The following is a 20,003-nucleotide window of genomic DNA, read 5'->3' on the forward strand; positions in this document are numbered from 1 at the left end:
AACTGACCTTTTCCAGTCCTGTGGCCACTGCTGAGTTTTCCAAATTTGCTGGCAAATTGAGTGCAGCACTTTCACAGCATCATCTTTGAGGATTTGAAATAGTTCAACTGGAATTCCATCACCTCCACTAGCTTTGTTCATAGTGATGCTTTCTAAGGCCCACTTGACTTCACATTCCAGGATGTCTGGCTCTAGGTGAGTGACCACACCATCGTGATTATCTGGGTCATGAAGATCTTTTTTGTACAGTTCTTCTGTGTATTCTTGCCACCTCTTCTTAATATCTTCTGCTTCTGTTAGGTCCATACCATTTCTGTCCTTTATCGAGCCCATCTTTGTATGAAATGTTCCCTTGGTATCTCTAATTTTCTTGAAGAGATCTCTAGTCTTTCCCATTCTGTTCTTTTCCTCTATTTCTTTGCATTGATCACTGAGGAGGGCTTTCTCATCTCTTCTTGCTATTTCTTGGAACTCTGCATTCAGATGGGTATATCTTTCCTTTTCTCCTTTGCTTTTCGCTTCTCTTCTTTTCAAAACTATTTTTAAGGCCTCCTCAGACAGCCATTTTGCATTTTTGCATTTCTTTTCCATGGGGATGGTCTTGATCCCTGTCTCCTCTACAATGTCATGAACCTCAGTCCATAGTTCATCAGGCACTCTATCTATCAGATCTAGTCCCTTAAATCTGTTTCTCACTTCCACTGTATAATCATAAGGGATTTGATTTAGGTCATACCTGAATGGTCTAGTGGTTTTCCCTATTTTCTTCAATTTAAGTCTGAATTTGGCAATAACGAGCTCATGATCTGAGCCACAGTCAGCTCCTGGTCTTGTTTTTGCTGACTGTATAGAGCTTCTCCATCTTTGGCTGCAAAGAATATAACCAATCTGATTTTGGTGTTGACCATCTGGTGATGTCCATGTGTAGAGTCTTCTCTTGTGTTGTTAGAAGAGGGTGTTTCCTATGACCAGTGCGTTCTCTTGGCAAAATTCTATTAGCCTTTGCCCTGCTTCATTCCATATTCCAAGGCCAAATTTGCCTGTTACTCTAGGTGTTTCTTGACTTCCTACTTTTGCATTCCAGTCCTAAATATTGTACCATGTTAGTTACGTATTATTCTGTATGATTTTGCTACTTATCATTTCTGTTCCTATAACATACTTATATTGCATCACCATGTTATCTGGTATGCTCACATACCATGGTTTTCTGCATATGACATAATCACATCTACTGTATTAATGAGGTTGTATTTTCCCATGTTAGAGAAGTAAGTTTATATAACAAATTTATTTCTTTTTATGGTTTCCCATTGTTACTGTCAGTTTCTCTATCGTATCCTTTTGCTTTCAGCATGTATTTTAAACTTATTTGTTTGTGCATTAAAAACTCCCATGAGCAAATGTACTCCAATCTCTTGAAACTACCTGCTGGTCTCCACTGACACAGTCACTTCACATACACTTCAGCTGTGGCCACAGTATCACTCTCTGGCCTAAGTGTGCCCAAATCAGCTGCCACTTTTGTTCCCTCTTGCCTGGTTGGGGAACAGATGCCTGAGGGTGGCCCACAGGCAGAGGTGGGGCCAAAACCAAAGCTGAGCCCCAGGGGCAGTGTGGCTAAAGAACAGGAATGAAAACCTCTCTGAGTAGCTGCACAAGCCGTGGATTAAATATCCACAGTTGGCTTGGTAAATCTTGGCATCTGTGGGATATCTGAATAGAAAATGAGTGTTCCCACAACAGAGACTGGTCTAGATTTAGCAGCAGTGGACTATGGGGACAAGTACATGAAGGAGTTGGGCCAGAACGGACTCTAAGCTGCCCCACAGTGCCCACAGTGGATCCGGAGATGTACCTGGAGGAATTGGAGAGCCTCCTGGGGAGATATGGTATGGCTAAGGCTCACTGTGGGAGCCAGGACACTGATAGTGGAGGCCCCAGGAATATATCCTTATTACTATTATTCTATTTCTGTTTGTTTCATTTTGTTCAGTTATTATCATTTTTAATTTTTTAATTTTTATTTTACTTTTTTTTGTTTTCTTGTTTGTGTTCTTTGTTTTTTTTTAAATCATTTTTATGCATTTGTTTCATATTTTCTTCAATTTTTTTAGACTACTTTTTGATTTGCTTTTTTCCCCTGATTTATGACTGTTAGTTTAGTCCTTATTGATTGTTTTTATTTCTGAGTTCTTTTTTCTCTTGTTTTTTTGTTTTCTTATTTCTTTGTCTGTTTGGGTTTGGTTTTCTTTCTATCATTTTCTTGGTTTGGTTCTTGGATTTTTGTTTCTCTGTTTACTTTTCCTTCTTTTTTCTCTGGCCATGCTTGTGGGCTTGTGGGCTCTCAGTTCCCCAGCCAGGGCTTGAGCCTGTGCCTCTGTGGTGGGAATACTGAGTCAAGAACCCTCTACCAGAGAATTTCCAGGCCAAGGGAGTATTAATCAGCATGTACTCCCCTGGAGTTATCCATTTCAACACTAAGACTTGGCTCTACTCAACTGCCTGCAGGCTCCAGAGCTGGACACCTCACACCAAACAAGCAGCAAGATAGGAACACAACCCCACCCATTAGCACATACTCAGTTCACAAAACCCACAAAACACACCACCTGATACAGCCTGGTGCATCAAAGGGAAAAGACTCAGTTTGACCCACCAGAGCACAGGCAGTAGTCTCTCCTACCAGAAGCCTCTGCAAGTCAGTGGATCAACTTCACCCACTGGGAGCAGATACCAGAAACAAGAGGAAATACAACCCTACAGCCTGGGGAAAGGAAACCATAAACACAGTATTTTAGACAAAATGAGATGACAGAAATATGTTGCAGATGAAGAAGCAAGGTAAAAACCCACAAGACCAAATAGGAAATAGGCAATCTACCAGAAAAAGAATTCAGAGTAATGATAGTAAAGTTGATCCAAGATCTCAGAAATAGAATGTAGGCACACATTGAAAGGATACAAGAAATATTTAACAAGGACCTAGGAAAACTAAAGAACAAATGAACACAGATGAACAATATAGTAACTGAAATGAAAAATGCACTGGAGGGAATCAAAAGGAGAATAAATGAGGCAGAAGAATGGATAATGAGCTGGAGGATAGAATGGTGGAAATAACTGTTGAAGAGCAGAATAAAGATAAAAGAATGAAAAGAAAGGAGCACAGTCTCAGAGACCTTTGGGACAACATTATATGCACCTCAATCCATAAGGCAAATGCTGACAGCCATAAAAGGAGAAATCAACAGTAACACAATAATAGTGGAGGACTTTAACAACCCACTTACACCAATGGATAGATCATCCAGACAGAAAATTAATAAGGAAACACAAGCCTTAAATGACACATTAGACCAGATAGACTTAATTGATATTTATAGGGCATTCCATTTGAAACCAGCAGAATACATTTTCATCTCAAGTGTACATGGAACATTCTCTAGGATAGATTACATCTTGGGTCGCAAATCAAGCCTCAGCAAATTTAAGAAAATTGAAATTGTATTAAGCATCTTTTCCAACCACAACATTTTGAGGTTAGATATCAATTATAGGGGGAAAAAAACCCTGTAAAAAACCCCACAAACTCATGGAGGCTAAACATTATGCTACTAAATAAGCAAGAGATCACTGAAGAAATCATAGAAGAAATAAAAAAAAAATACCTAGAAACAAAGGACAATGAAAACACGACCCAAAACCTGTTGTTGTATAGTTGCTCAGTCATGTCCCACTCTTTGTGACCCTATGGTCTGCAGGATGCCAGGCCTCCCTCTCCTTCACTGTCTCCTAACTCATGTCGATGGGAGTCGATGATGCCATCTAATCATCTTATCCTCTGTCACCCCCTTCTCCTCCTGCCCTCAATCTTTCCCAACATTAAAGTCTTTTCCAGTGAATCAGCTCTTCACATCAGGTGGCCAAAGTCTTAGCGGTTCAACTTGAGCATCAGTCCTTCCAATGAATATTCAGGGTTGATTTCCTTTAGGATTGACTGGTTGTATCTCCTTTCTGTCTAAGGGACTCTCAAGGGTCTTCTCCAACACCAGTGTAAAAGCATCAGTTCTGCAGCACTCAACCTTCTTTATGGTCCAACTTTCACACCCATACATCACTACTGGAAAACCCATAGCTTTGACTATATGGACCTTTGTCAGCAATGCGATGTCCCTGCTTGTCCCTATATGTTATCTAGGTTCGTCATAGCTTTTCTCCCAAAGAACAAGTGTCTTTTAATTTAATGGCTGCAGTCACTGTCTACAGTGATTTTGAAGCTCTAGAAAGTAACGTCTGTCACTTTTTCCATATTTTCCCCTTCTATTTGCATGAAGTGATGAGACTGGATGCCATGATCTTTGTTTTTTGAATGTGGAGCCAGCTTTTTTACTCTTCTCTTTCACCTTCATCAAGAGACTCTTTAGTTCCTCTTCACTTTCTGCCATTAGGGTGGTGTCATCTGTATATCTGAGGTTGTTGATATTTCTCCTGGCAACCTTGATTCCAGTGTGTGCTTCATCCAGCCATCATTTCACATGTTATACTCTGCATAGAAGTTAAATAAGCAAGGTGACCATATATAGCCTTGATGTACTCCTTTCCCAATTTTGAACCAATCCATTGTTCCATGTTTGGTTCTAACTTTTTCTTCTTAACCTACATCCAGGTTTCTCAGGACACAGGTAAGGGAGTCTGGTATTCTCTTCTCTTTAATAATTTTCCACAGTTTGTTGTGATCCACACAGTCAAAGGCTTAAGTGTAGTCAATGAAGCAGAAATAGATGTTTTTCTGGAATTCCCTTGCTTTCTCTATGATCCAACAAATGTTAGTAATTTCATTTCTGGTTCGTTTGCATATATGTCTGATAATTCAAAATCTGAAGTATGTGAGGTTTGCTTTCTGTTCTCATTGTTTCTTTTTTATAATTCCTAGACTCTGTTCTTGGTTTTCATTGTATATATACTAATCAGTTCCTCTGAAAGATATTATTTGTGGTTATTTCACAAAACCAAATAGAAAGATATTATTTTCCAGGGATATTTGTGTTTGTTTTTGTAATTCTATTTTTTCCTCTAACTTTTCGTTGGTTTATTGTTTTTATTTTATTTTCTTGAGATATTTTTCTGTTTTGCTTAATTAAAGGTGTTGAAGAATATTGGTTTATGAATTTATCTATCTGTTTAGCTTTGGGCACATCCCTCTCAAAAAAAAGTTTTATTCTGTAATTTTACCTGTTTATTTTCCTTGAGATGGTGCCTGAAAAGAAGTAGTATTATGTGTTATGTAGAGAACACATGTTAGTTTATGTTTATCAGTTGTATTAATTATAGTGTTTGAATTTGTTTTCATCTTTTTCAGCTTAGTCTGTTGCAAACTGAGTGGTGTGTTAGTTTACCCCAACAAGCCAATATCTTTTTCATTTATGTTTTACTTGTAAGTTCTTGTTTTATGTATTCTGTAGTAGTGTTATTGAAAGTAGAAAGTATTGGGAATTGTTGCTTCTAGTAGGGATGGGAAAGAATACCATCTATATACTTCAAAGAACAGTACAATACAAAATATATTATGTCACCATATACATTTTTGGCTAATTCAGCCTTTAGGTTTCTAAGTTGTAGTATTGATGTGACATTGGCTTGTCTTTCCCAACAGCTTTTGGGTCTATGTATTCTATTTTAAAGGATGGAACATGTGTTGTGTAATTTATCTCAATTCATTCTTAACAGCAATGTATATAATTAAATTTCCTTTAGACATTGAATTTTGTCTCTTTTCCATTAATTTTGACAATTATACTCCCCTTCCCTCACTGTTTTTTGTCACTATCTACCTCTTTTAATGAGAAATTGAGAAGAGATATTTTGAACTGTTATTAGTCCAGAGCCAGAGAACCCCAAATTTTAGAGGTATCCATATAGAAGCCCCAGAGAAGTCAATGGCACCCCACTCCAGTTTTCTTGCCTGGAGAATCCCAGGGACGGGGGAGCCTGGTGGGCTGCCGTCTATGGGGTCACACAGAGTCAGACATGACTGAAGTGACTTAGCATATAGAAGCCCCCAAAGGAGATGGATTAGAAATGGACATAGGTCTATTATAACTAGGATGGTAACATGGAATCCAAAGAATTTTAGAGGAGGAAATTGTGGTCATTGCTATCAAAAAGAAAAAAAAAAGAAAATGAAGAGAAAAAAAAAAGAGAAAGAAAAGTTCAATCTAATGTATGCTAAGTGTGGGTTATATTTTTAATACCACCATTACTGATGATCACTGGCGTAGTAGTACATAGTTTCAGTGAAATGATCAGGGGAGAAGGTAGAATGTATTGTAGTTGATAAAAGAATGAATAGAAGGTGAGTAATGTGGAGTTAACAATTACAAATTACTTGAGCTTGATTGATGAAGAAAGGAAAGAAGGTAACTAGAAAAGAGCATATGAATAAAATCTTTTTTTCAGATGGGAGAAGCTTGATTATGTTTATAGTCTAAGAGAAAGGAGTCATTAGAGAGGGGAAATCTAAGATACAGTCAAGTATGAGTAGGAAAGGGAAGGGAAAGGAGCTGATGAGACCAGGAGCTTATATTACTGGATTATCCTTAAAGTGAACAGGTTAACCTTGTTTTATGAAATAAATAGAAGAGAAAGTAAGGGTAAATATAAAAGTGAATATATTAAAAACATTTATTTGGTTGCATCAAGTCTTAGTTATGGCACACAGAATCTTCATTGTGTCATGAAGGATCTTTTGTTACAGTGCATGGACTTTCTAGTTGTGGTGTTCAGGCTTAGTTGCTCTGCAGCTTGTGGGATCTGAGTTTCCCAATGAGGGATCAAACTCATGTCCCTTGTATTGCAAGGCGAATTCTTAACCATTGGACCCCCAGAGATATTTCTTAAAGTAAATATTTTTATAGTTTGGGTCAAGGTTAATGTCTAAAGTTAGGTTCCAAAGAAGCAGACTCAGATTAGGATTCATGTGAAAGTGGCTTATTAGGAAGTAGTCTCAGGAAAAACCAATGCAGAAGTGGAAAGTCAGGCAAGGAAGGGAAGGAGGCCAAGCAAGGATAATATGTCAAGCAAAGTATCATGGAGACAGTGTGGTTCTTACCTCAACGTTGTCCCCACCATGGAGCTGCAGTATTTGTATCTCTGTACCTATTAATCCTGGTTAAGGGCTACCCAGGCGTGGGGACTCAAATTCTCAGACACTTCTGATTCTCTGTTAGCACAGACAGAGGTGGGTTTCAGCAGCCCGGAGACAGCCATGAGACAAAGGAATGAAGACTCTGATGTTTGGAGAGAAGGCACAGCTGAGTCAGTATAGAAGAAACCGATAAAGGAATACAAGGGTATATGAGTGGAAGCACTGTTAGTATGTGCTATGGATATTTTGTCTTTCCTGAGCATCTTGACTTTTTATTAAGAACCATTGTAAATTTCCTTGAATAGGCAATTTGAGATGAATGACAAAAGTTTAGAACAAATAGTTGAGAGAAGTAGTGGAGAGTGCTCTTGCTGTTGTTCAGTCACTAAGTCATGGGCACTCTTTGCGACCTCAGTGGAAAGTGTTGATTTGTGACGAATCAAAAAATTGAATGGTTCTGGCATTGTTGTGGGTCTGCTTTGCATGACTAGAATTTTCTTCAGCAGCATTCTTTAGGATAAAACAGATTTTTTGCTTGATTGATCCAAGAAAATATTTCTGGGCAAATATGGTGGAAGGTCATGTATGCAAGGTTCTGGTGAAAGAGTAATTCAAGTGATTTACTCTTGGGTCCAGCCTTGAAATGAAAGGAAGTAGCACTTAAGCAAACCCAAGGGAATAGGAGACAATAGAAGGATCAACTGAAAGAGACACTAATTTCAAAGAGCAAGTGGAATAGAAGTAATAGTTTAAAAACTAGAATAACAAAAACAGAATTAAAGATACTGTGGTTTAAGCTTTTTCATGCAATTATGGAGCAGTTACATATAAGATACAGAAAATGTGGCTATGGATATAGATTGCTAAAGTGGAATACATAGATATATTATCAACACCAACAATGAAATACTGAAGATGATGGAAGGACATAAAAAGTATGAGTTGAGCACTGGTTTTGAATGAATGTGAAGAGGCTTTAAGGAGGTCGATGTAAGAATAATGAGGGCAGAGGGTGATACAGATAAATGGTGTAAACCTCAAATGAAGAGTGTATGCACACAGAAGAGGAATAGTTTCAAAGTGGCATTAAAGAGATGAGATAATTCTGATCCTGTCTCTCAGTTGCATAATGTGTGGGAATACGCACATGCTACACTTCAGAGGAAAGTTAATGAAGTAGTGTCTTTGACGTAAACCCAATTTATTTCAGGCAGAGAGGAGACTTTTCTGTTAAGAGGCTGAGGACACAGGAACATTTGTTTCCCATAAAATGAAGGATTGAAAGGCATGAGGGAAAGATTTTAGAAGGGTATGTTAGTCTTCAGAATATATCTCTGAGAGTGAAAGGATCCCTGAAGAGTGTGGGCATGAACACCAGAAAGCATTCACTCTTTTTTTTCCAACAAATATTTTACTGAGTAGTTACCATATGCCAGGTACTGTTCTATGGCTCAGAAATAAAGTCCCCATTCTAATGAAACTTACATCTAGTGGGAGAAACAGAAAGTAAACAGGTAAATATTGTATATAATGTAATTTTGCTGCTGCTGCTAAGTCGCTTCAGTCGTGTCCTACTCTGTGTGACCCCAGAGACGGCAGCCCACCAGGCTCCCCCATCCCTGGGATTCTCCAGGCAAGAATACTGGAGTGGGTTGTCATTTCCTTCTCCAGTGCATGAAAATGAAAAGTGAAAGTGAAGCCGCTCAGTTGTGTCCAACTCCTAGCGACCCCATGGAATGCAGCCTACCAGGCTCCTCTGTCCATGGGATTTGCCAGGCAAGAGTACTAGAGTGGGTTGCCATAGCATTCTCCTAATGTAATTTTAGGTAGTGCTATATAAGAAAAATGCTACTTAGGGGATAGAAAGATATGAGGAAGGAGTATGCAGTTTTAGATAAGAATGATCAGGGAAAGTTTCTCTGAAGCAATGACACAGAACTAGAATCCTAAGGAAAGTAAAAGGGTGAACCAAAATGGTATTTGGAAGAAGAGCATTATGACAGAAGAGCAAAGCCCTTTAAGGCAGGAGCATGTGGTATGTTTTCAGGGAACAGTGGGAAGATCGGTTTCACCTCATATGAGTGCTGGAGAGGAAAAGTAGAAAGAGTTGAGATTCAGGAGTAGCCAGTGGTCAAATCAAGTAGATACTTATAGATCATGACAAGTACTTTGGATCCAATGAAAATCCACTGGAAAACTTGAGAATGGAGTGCTATAATATACCTTATACTTTTTGAAAACTCACTCTAACTGTTGTGCGGATAATGGAGTGTAGAGTACAGGGAGAGGAAGGAGAGAAAGTTAAGAGGCCAGTCATTGCCATCATGGTGATACGAGATGATGGTTTAGATAAACTTGTTGGCATTGGAGGTACTGAGAAGTGGTTAGAGTTTGAATCTATTTTGAAATCAATAGGTTAAGCAGATAGTTTGTATGGAAGAGGTAAATCAAGGTGTAGATATGGATTGGGTTTGGGTGGATTTGATATGAGTTATGTGAGAAAGAAGAATTTTTGGTTTAGTGTTCTCACTTCATTGATTCCCTTTTAATCTGTTTTGTTCACTACTGTAGTCCCAGCACCTAGAACAATGCCTGGTAAGTAGATGAGGCTTCATAAATTCTGAATGAATGAATAATAAGAGTGGTTTAGGTGGAGTGATAGGTGAAAGTACTTGATTGGTATAAGGGGAACAAAAAAATGAGAATTGAACAGGTTGAGATAGTAATATCAAAAATTATTAAAATGAGTTACATAAATGGAAGCAGAGAAATTAGGAAAGAGTTGGAGGAATATGTCAGGACAAGTGAGGGCTTTATTTTTTTTTATCACAGATGATAGTTACATCATTTTATATGCTGCTAGGAATGAGCCAGAAGATAGGGAAAAGCTAACAAGTATGGAAGAGAGAAGAAAATCACTAAGTAAAATCCTTGAGCAGGAGAAAGCGAATAGGATCCATGGCACATGCAGAAGGAATAGCATTAGATAAGACTAGACACCTCTGGTAACAAGGAAAGGGTAGAGTATATGGCAGAGATTTGGGTAGCTTTAATAATTGATATTATGAAGATAAAATCTTCTGATTGTTTCATTTTTACTGGAAAATAGGAAGCAAAGCCATCTGTTGAGAGTCTGGGAGAAGAGTTACTGGAGAATTAAGGAGAGGAGAGAAAGTAAAAAATAGCTGTTTCAGAGAGTGGGAGAATAAATTGGTTTGGCAAATGTAAAAGGATCGTGGAACATTTGAAGTATGTTGAGAAAATTTAAAGACAGACCAGTCAGGCATAATTATGGATTTTTCTCCAGCTATATTTATCTGCTCAGTTGCAAAGAGATGAATTTAACCAGGGCTTATGTTTTTTTCAGGCAGTCACAACAGAGTTAGAGAGGCAAGTGCACAGAGAGTTCATTGCAGACAATGATTATTATGATTATAATTATGGTGTGTGTGCTTACTTCTGTCTGACTGTTTGTGATCCCATAGACTATAGGCTACCAGGCTCCTCCATCCATAGGATTTTCCAGGCAAGAATGCTCTAGTGGGTTGCCATTTCCTCCTCCAGGGGATCTTCTCGACCCAGCGATTGAACCCATGTCTCCTGAGCCTCCAGCATTGGCAGGCAGATTCTTTACCGCTGAGCCACCATGTAATTCAAGGAGAGTAAAAAAGAAAGTAAGGGCACCAAGGTGATGATGGGCAATATAAAGGTGGCAAGATCAAGCGATCAGAGATAGGAGGATAGAAGAGTTGACAGTATGAAAGTACTACATGAAAAAAGTTGGAAACGTATGATCAGATAGTTATTTGAGATCATAGATTTGTAATGAGAAGGTTTACATATGACCATGGGAATAAGTGGCTGGATTAGGGTGAAGCTGAGACTCATTGCAGGGCAAGAGATCAAGGAATCTATTTGTAGGCTTCAGTGACCAAGGATTACTCTATGTCAAATATAATGCTAAATTGTGTACATGAATTATGCCATTTAATTCTCATAAAACTCCCATATGCCAGTATTATCATTCAGTTCAGTTCAGTCACATCCGACTCTTTGCAACCCCATAGACTGCAGCATGCCAGGCTTCCCTGTGCATCACCAACTCCCAGAATTGCTCAAACTCATGTCTATTGAGTCAGTGATGCCATCCAACCAGCTCATCCTGTGTCGTCCCCTTCTTCTCCTCCCTTCAATCTTTCCCAGCATCAAGGTCTTTTCAAATGAGTCAGTTCTTCACATCAGGTGGGTAAAGCATTGGAGTTTCAGCTTTAGCATCACTCCTTCCAATGAATATTCAGGACTGATTTCCTTTAGGATGGATTGGTTTGATCTCCTTACAGTCCAAGGGACTCTCAAGAGTCTTCTCCAACACCATAGTTCAAAAGCATCAATTCTTCTGTGCTCAGATTTCTTTATAGTCCAACTCTCACATCCATACATGACTACTGGCAAAACCATAGCTTTGACTAGATGGACATTTGTTGGCAGAGTAATGACTCTGCTTTTTAATATGCTGTCTAGGTTAGAAATAGCTTTCCTTCTAAGGAGCAAGCATCTTTTCATTTCATGGCTGCAGTCACCATCTGCAGTGATTTTTGAAGCCCCCCAAAATAAAGTCTCTGACTATTTCCATTCTTTCCCCATCTATTTGCCATTAAGTGATGGGACTGGATGCTGAATGTTGAATTTTAAGCCTACTTTTTCACTCTTCTCTTTCACTTTCATCAAGAGGCCCTTAAGTTCTTCTTCTCTTTACGCCATAAGAGTGGTGTCATCTGTGTATCTGAAGTTATTGGTATTTCTTCTGGCAATCTTGATTCCAGCTTGTGCTTCATCCAGCCTGCAATTTTGCATGATGTACTCTGCATATAAGTTAAATAAGCAGGATGACAGTATACAGCCTTGATGTACTCTTTTCCCAATTTGGAACCAGTCTGTTGTTCCATGTCCAGTTCTAACTGTTGCTTCTTGACCTGCATACAGGTTTCTCAGGAGGCAGATAAGGTGGTCTGGTACTTCCATCTCTTTAAGAATTTTCCACAGTCTGTTGTGATCCACACAGTCAAAGGCTTTAGCATAGTCAATGAAGCAGGAGTAGATGTTTTTCTGGAACTCTCTTGCTTTTTCAATGATCCAACGGATGTTGGCAATTTGATCTCTGGTTCCTTTGCCTTTTCTAAGTCCAGCTTGAACATCTGGAAGTTCTTGGTTCACATACTGTTGAAATCTTGATTGGAGATTTTTGAGCACTACTTTGCTAGCATGTGAGATGAGTGTAATTGTGTGGTAGTTTGAACAGTTTTTGGTATTGCCTTTCTTTGGGATTTAAATGAAAACTGACCTTTTCCAGTCATGTGGCCACTGGTGAGTTTTTCAAATTTGCTGGCATATTGAGTGTAGCACTTTCACAGCATCATCTTTTAGGATTTGAAATAGCTCAACTGGAATTCCATCACCTCCACTAGCTTTGCTTGTTATGATGCTTCCTAAGGTCCACTTGACTTCATAATCCAGGATGTCTGGCTCTAGGTAAGCTATCACACCATCTTAGTTATCTGGGTCATCAAGATCTTATTGGTATCGTTCTTCTGTGTATTCTTGCTACCTCCTCTGCTTCAGTTAGGTCCATACCATTTCTGTCCTTTATTGTGTCCATCTTTGCATGAAAATTATCATCATTTTTAACATTTTATAGATGAGAAATAATGTCAGATTTCTATGTGGTATGTCCAAGATTGGAACTAGGATGTTTCCTACTCCAAAACCTTTAATACTGACAGTGTCTTGAGACAGAGTAGAATTAGATGGCGTAAAATGAAACTCCAGTGACAAATTGAGGCAAGAAAATGGCAGACTTGGCTTTGTAGTATGTGGGTAGCAGCACTTGGGATACCTCTGTTCAGGTAAAGTTCTGGCAGATAGTGCCTGATAGCATCCAAGCAGAGGAGTTGGTAGGCAAACTGTTAGTATCTAATAGATTCCAAGGACTGAGGTAAAGGAATTTGGGGAATTCTAATAGAAGAGTGTACTGTATCAGTGTTCTATACATACTAAGTGCTCAAATGTTTGTGATTAAATCAATTTACATTTGGACAGGATATAGCAGCAGAGTCACCCTGGTAGCAGGTTTTTAGCCAGGCATTTCATGTATGTTCTGTGATTTAATTTTTAAAATTCTGATAAGATTAGTATTATTATCACCAGTTTATGTTAAATAAGGAGGTCTTTAAAGCCTAACATGAGTAGTATTTGGTAGTTCCAAGTCATCTCTTAATTTAGTGGGTTCCAAAGCCCAACCTATACCCTATCCTTTATACTCTCTTACCTCATTGAGAGCTGTGACTTTTTCAAAATAGCATTCACTAACTATTTATTAAGTATGCATAATTTCCAGGCAGTTTTCTATGCATTGAACATATATCTACAAATAAACCAGGCAAAATTCCTTGTTGCCATTGAGCTTATATTCTACTGGGGAAACAGCTGATAACAAAAAATATAAAATACATGGTAGAAGTGAACAATGCAAATAAATAGAGGAAAATAATAGAATGGGAAAGACTAGAGATCTCATCAAGAAAATTAGAGATACCAAGGAAACATTTCATGCAAAGATTTGCGCAATTAAGGGCAGAAAAAATATGGACCTAACAGAAGCAGAAAATATTAAGAAGAGGAGGCAAGAATGTACAGAAGAAATATACAGAAAAGATCTTGGTGACCTTGATGGTCATAGGTAACCATGATGGTGTGATCAATTCATGCAAAGAGAAGGGGAAACAATGGAAACAGTGACAGACTTTATTTTCTTGGGCTCCAGAATCACTGCAGATGGTTACTGCAGCCATTAAATTAAAAAACATTTGCTGTTTGGAAGAAAGGCTATGACAAACCTAGACAGTGTCTTAAAATACAGATATAACTTTGCTAACAAAGGTCTGTCTAGTCAAAGCTGTGGTTTTTCCAGTAGTCATGTATGGATATGAGAGTTGGGCCATAAAGAAGGCTGAGTGTTAAAGAATTGATGCTTTTGAACTCTGGTGCTGCAGAAGACTCTTGAGAGTCCCTTGGACTGCACGGAGATCAAACTAGTAAATCCTAAATGAAATCAACCTTGAATATTCATTGGAATGACTGATGATGAAGCTGAAGCTCTAGTATTTGACTGCCTGATGTGAAGAGCCAACTCATTGGAAAAGACCCTGATGCTGGGAAAGACTGAAGGAAGGAAGAGGAGGGGATAACAGAGGATAAGATGGTTGGATGGCATCTCCGACTCATGGACATAAGTTTGAGCAAACTCCAGGTGATAGTGAAGGACAGGGAAGCCTGGTGTGCTGCAGTCCAAGGGGTTGCAAAGCGTTGGACACGACTGAGTGACTGAATAACAACAGCAACAACAGTGCAAGAAGTGCAAAGGAGGAAAATTAAAGCTGCATAAGGAATATTTGGGGTGTGTAGAAGGATTTAATTTTTGTTTAGGGTATTCAAGGAGGGCCTCCATGAGAGACATGATGTTTGAATAAATATCTGAAGTGAGGAAATGAACAAACTATCTGGAAACTGGATGGACGAATACTCCAGGTACAGGCAATATCATCTGCAAAGGCTCTAGAACTGAAGTATGCCAGGCATATCCAATGAGCTGCAAGGAGGCCATGTGGCTGAAATGGAGTGTGTAAGATAGGAGGGTAGCAGAGATTAGCCAGTTACTTGAGGATAAGATCATGTAGGGTCTTTTAGCTCATAATAAGGATTTTGAAATGAGAATCAATTGGAGGATTTTGAACAGATGAGAGGCATGATCTGACTTAACACTTTATCATTTCACTGTCTGCTATTTAAAGAACAGACCACAGGGGACCAAGGGCAGAGGCAGCAAGACCAGTTAAGAGGCTTTTACAATGATCTCAGCAAGAGATGATGAGCCAGAGTCGTAGCAGCAGAGGTGATGACCAGTGGTTTTGTTCTGAATATGTTGCCTTTTGAGTGGAATGCCCATGAGACTTGTTTATGGATTGAGTGTGGGTGTGAGAGCAAAAGTGGAATCAAGAATAACATCAGAGTGTTAACTCTGAACAAATGGAAAGGTGGAGTTACCATTATATGTGATGAAACAGATGAGAGGTGATCCAGGTCTGTGTGTGTGTGTGTGTGTGTGTGTGTGTGTGTGTAGGTGGATATCTGAACCTCAGATATGAACGTGTTAGGTTTAAGATGCTTCTCGGACATTGAAGTGCAGATATGGGTTACAGGAGAGTTGTAGGATGGAGATATTAATTTGTAAGTTATCAGCTAATGGAGATTTCCCTCTCATTAGTTCCTTGAAACTTCCTTTATCTCTGGAGAAGAATGAATTGGTTGAATAACCATTTGCTAAATTTTGGCTGTGCAGTGTCATGTTATGGTGGCTTGGGCATGTGTCATGATTGTGTGTTCCTATACCATGGATAATACGTTTCTAACACCAAGATTATCTGAGCCTGCACAAGGGCTGTTGCTTCTTGTATTTTAGCCAGTCTGCACCTACCAAAGGGATCTGCCATTGTGGCCATGGTTATCTGAATACACCCAATGGTTTTAAGTTCATATGTCATTGGTGTTTAATTTGCTGTATTTATATGAGCATACACCATGGTTGTCTACTTTTGCAATGTGAACTGGCTTCTTTATACTAATTTTAAACAACTATTATTATGTTTTACATTCTACTCAACATTGGAGAAGGAAATGGTGACCCACTCAAGTATTCTTGCTGGGAAAATCCCATGGGCTTGCAAAGAGTTGGACATGACTGAAGCGACTGAGCATGAGCTTGCAACATAGTTGTTTGAATATTCATGTCACTATGTGATGTTCTTTTTCTATAATTTTCAGTGTATTTACCATGAATATGTGAATTATATTTGTTTACATGTTATAAATAATAATTTATTCACCGTGATCATCATTACTTGAAAGATATCTATTCTTCATTGTGACCACTTGCATCTATATCTTAACCTCTCTTACCCAGTGAAAAAAAGTTCAGCATGTCTGCTTACTCTTGGACCATGGCTTCTGTTCCTACATTGTGGCAGTCTAGCATGACCATCTCCTCCTCAACCATGTCACTTAATTCCTGTATCATGGTTGCCATGATACACACATTGTGTGTGCACATATCACAGTAAGGACTAATATACCAAATGCTTTTTCACATTCATCATGGTTGTTTAAGTATATACCATAGGTGTCTCTAGCTTAATAGATTTTTTTTTATTATGTTTGAAGGGTCTTTCTTTAAGTGTCACGGTTTTCAGTTTATGCACTGTGGTCACTTGAAAATTCAGCAAGGTTGGCAGAAGAATTTTAAACATCTGGCCTTCTACTGTCCTTATCTGTACTTGTTTGATGATCATCTGAGGTTGATTATTTACATGGATTTGCATCATTTACATGTACATGATCATATACATGGATTTATGTTCACTTAATGCTAATAACAGCTAATGTGCCATATTTCTCTGTACATGTATCAGAGTTGGGTCCTGTTTTACAGATATGTGCTATCTTGCTAAAGCTACCTGTTCCATGTTGTTTTTAATAAAAAAATTAATTCTGGTTAAAAACACATAAACAATCAACTATTTTAACTGTACAGTTTAATGTTACTAAGTATATTCGCATTTTTGTACAGCACTCTAGTGGCATTCTTTTGATCACGTGCAATGTCTTAATGAAATATGGACCAAGGACATCTTCTCTTGGTCAGTGTTTACTAGGCTTATTATGGTTTTCTGGCATATACCATGGCCAAATGGTTTTATATCATAAATGTTCACATGAATTATAATAATTTGTTTGCTAACAAGTGTCATGGGAGTTGGAGGGCACACTTTATGTCCAGCTTCTTTTATATGTTATGAATGTCTTCTCATGCATAATGGTTATTTAAACATGTATTAATATCTTAGTCATGAGTTCATGTAACATTTTTATCTTCTTATGCATCATAGTTTTCTCCTTCCAAATCATGGGAATTTGCTTCTGTGTCACTGGCATCTATGTTTAGTGTGAAGGTTAGCAGCTTGTTTACCATGATCATTTGAATGCAAACCATAGTTATATACTAGAATAGCATAGATGAGCACACATTACTGGTATCTTTGCTCATGCAATATGGCCACCTTCTCCTAAATCCAGGATTGTTACTCAGATACTCATGTTTTTTGAGTATGCATCATAGTTCTGTCCTATATTCCGTGGATGATTTCTACAATTGGGACTTCATATCCTGTACCAACTCTCTTCTTCCTGTAGAGTATTTATCAGTCATGATTATCTGAGCATTAATCTTTCTCATGTGATTTTCAAACTTTGGGTCCTATGACAGTTTGAACATATGTCAACGTTACTGCCCATACTACAGGTGTTTCTCTTGCCTTAGAGTTGTCTCTTTATGCACTGTATTTTCTTCCTCATATGCTATGGTTTTCTTAACTGTACTGTTTTTGTTGATTTTTGTAAAATAACCATCAACTCTTATACAGCTCATGAATCATGATCATCACAGCACTTATTAGGTTGAGCATTAGAAATTGATGTTTTATGAAAGAAAAATTGTTAAATATTGGCACATGTAAATAATGCAACTTAATATTGTGACTATTTCTATCTATGCTGTGGACATTTTCCCATGTCAGAAATCTGTCTTCTTGCATATCGTAGTATTCTATGCCTGCACCAGATTTAAGAAGACAGTCTAAAGCAGAACCTGAGTGAGTGAGTGAAAGTTGCTCAGTCATATCTCACTCTTTGTGATCGCATGGACTGTAGCCTGTGAGGCGCCTCTGTCCATGGGATTCTCCAGGCCAGAATACCGGAGTGGGTACCTGATCCCTTCTCCAGGGGATCTTCCCAACCTAGGGATCGAACTCAGGTTTCCCGCATTGCAGGCAGATTCTTTACCAGCTGAGCCACCAGGGAAGCCCCAGTATAGAACCTAGTGGCTGCTTTGGGGCAAGGAGGGTGAGGATCAATTTAGAAAGACTTTTTTTCTTCATCTTCTCATCAATCAGAATAGTTCTTCAGCATGTATCTGTTTTACATATTAGTAGTCTCTTGTATAAGCTTTCCTTGGGAAAAATGTTCCATATCCTTCTATGCCTTCTAAAAATTAAACCACATCTATGACTGAAAAAGAGTATGGTGCTGGGTGAGAATTAGGTCTTCTTCAGGTGGTCAGTGTCTCAGATTCTAGGAGGCCATGGGGATACAAGCAAGTGCCTCTTTATACTGTTTTCTTAGCCCATGTCCTGGGTAAACCTCCACCAAACCAGAGTTCATGAAACATCCTTGCATATAGACAACTCTAAACCACATAAGCAGTATAATCTGCTGACCATGGAGGGACTTCTGTACCAGGAGACTAGGCTTGGATTTCTTCTTTATGTTGTGGCCCTATTTTGGGTTGGCTTTGCCCTCAAATATTTCTTTATGGGAAAACCGTGTCTCATCATTCAACAGTTTCCCAATCTGATTCAGAGGAAACAGTCCCTCTACTCCAGGCCTTTTGATATTTTCAAAAACCATCTAACCATATCAAGATGAGAGTCAATCCCAAAAATTCCATAAAGAGATTCCAGGTCTTAATATCCTAAGATTTTCTACAATATTACAGAATTACTCATGAAAAGACATTTGTGATAGTAAGAAATCAAACAGGATTGGGGGGAAATAAAGTGAAGATGAGAGACTATTTTAGGATCTTGGATTATAAGAGGTAACTGAGGCTGAGAGAAGTTCTGTGACTCACCTAGTCAGAGGAAGACAGGGAAAAAGATGAAATTGTAATCTAAGACTTCTGATTACTGATTTAGAGTCTTTACACTACCTTCTATTCAATGGGCTCTGGTATAATCAAAAGAAGGGTATGCCAGAAGTGAATTTTGGTGGCATTGGTGAATTGGAGAAGGAGAACTGTGACAGTAAGCATTTAGTAACTGTATATTATGAAAATTAAATGATTCTGAGTTGAATAAAATCTTTTTTTTTCATCTCTTCTTTCTCCTTCCTTTTGTCTTCTATTCCTTTCCTCTTCCTCTGAATATGGAACTCACAGGTCTCTCTAAGTTGGTGCCTAAGAAGATGATAATCACACAAATGAGTCAGTTCTACATGGCTGGCCTTGGGCTTCTCTTCCTGATTAATATTCTCCCTGGAACAACTGGCCAAGTGGAATCAAGACGACAAGAACCTGGGGACTTTGTGAAGCAGGATATTGGCGGGTAAGTACCCTTAACTCCTAGAACAAAAGAAGACTGTGATAAATTATTGACTTTGGTCATAGATTTTTTTTTAAATTGAAGTGAGGTTGAGTTACAATATTGTGTTAGTTTTAGGTATAGAGCAAAGTGATTCAGTTATATGAATATTCTTTTTTCAGATTATTTTCTATTCTACATTGTTATAAGATATTGAATATTGTTCTCCATGATATACCAATAAATTCTTGTCACTGTGTATCTGTTAATCCCATAGTCTTTTATACCTCCCCCATCCCTTTCCCCTTTGGTAACCTTGAGTTTGTTTTCTGTCTGTCTGAGTTTGTTTCTCTTGTGTGTCAGTTCAGTTCAGTCATGTCCGACTCTTTGTGATCTGATCCCATGAATCACAGCACGCCAGGCCTCGCTGTCCATCACCAACTCCTGGAGTTCACCCAAACCCATGTCCATCGAGTCGGTGATGCCACCCAGCCATCTCATCCTCTGTCATCCCCTTCTCCTCCTGCCCCCAATCCCTCCCAGCATCTGAGTCTTTTCCAATGAGTCAACTCTTCGCATGAGGTGGCCAAAGTATTGGAGTTTCAGCCTCA

General features: G+C 38.6%; 1 protein-coding gene across 1 annotated transcript in view; it reads left to right on the forward strand.

Annotated features, from left to right (window-relative positions):
* The window catches only part of LOC108633300, a 229,102-nt gene that overhangs the window by 46,760 nt on the left and 162,339 nt on the right, over positions 1-20,003 (forward strand). Inside the window, exon 2 of the mRNA XM_018044709.1 lies at positions 19,251-19,416. Coding sequence (XP_017900198.1) covers positions 19,251-19,416 — 166 coding nt within the window. The remainder of the gene's footprint in view (positions 1-19,250; positions 19,417-20,003) is intronic.

This window comes from Capra hircus, unplaced genomic scaffold, assembly GCF_001704415.2.
Source record: "Capra hircus breed San Clemente unplaced genomic scaffold, ASM170441v1, whole genome shotgun sequence".
In the NCBI taxonomy this organism is placed as follows: Eukaryota; Metazoa; Chordata; class Mammalia; order Artiodactyla; family Bovidae; genus Capra; species Capra hircus.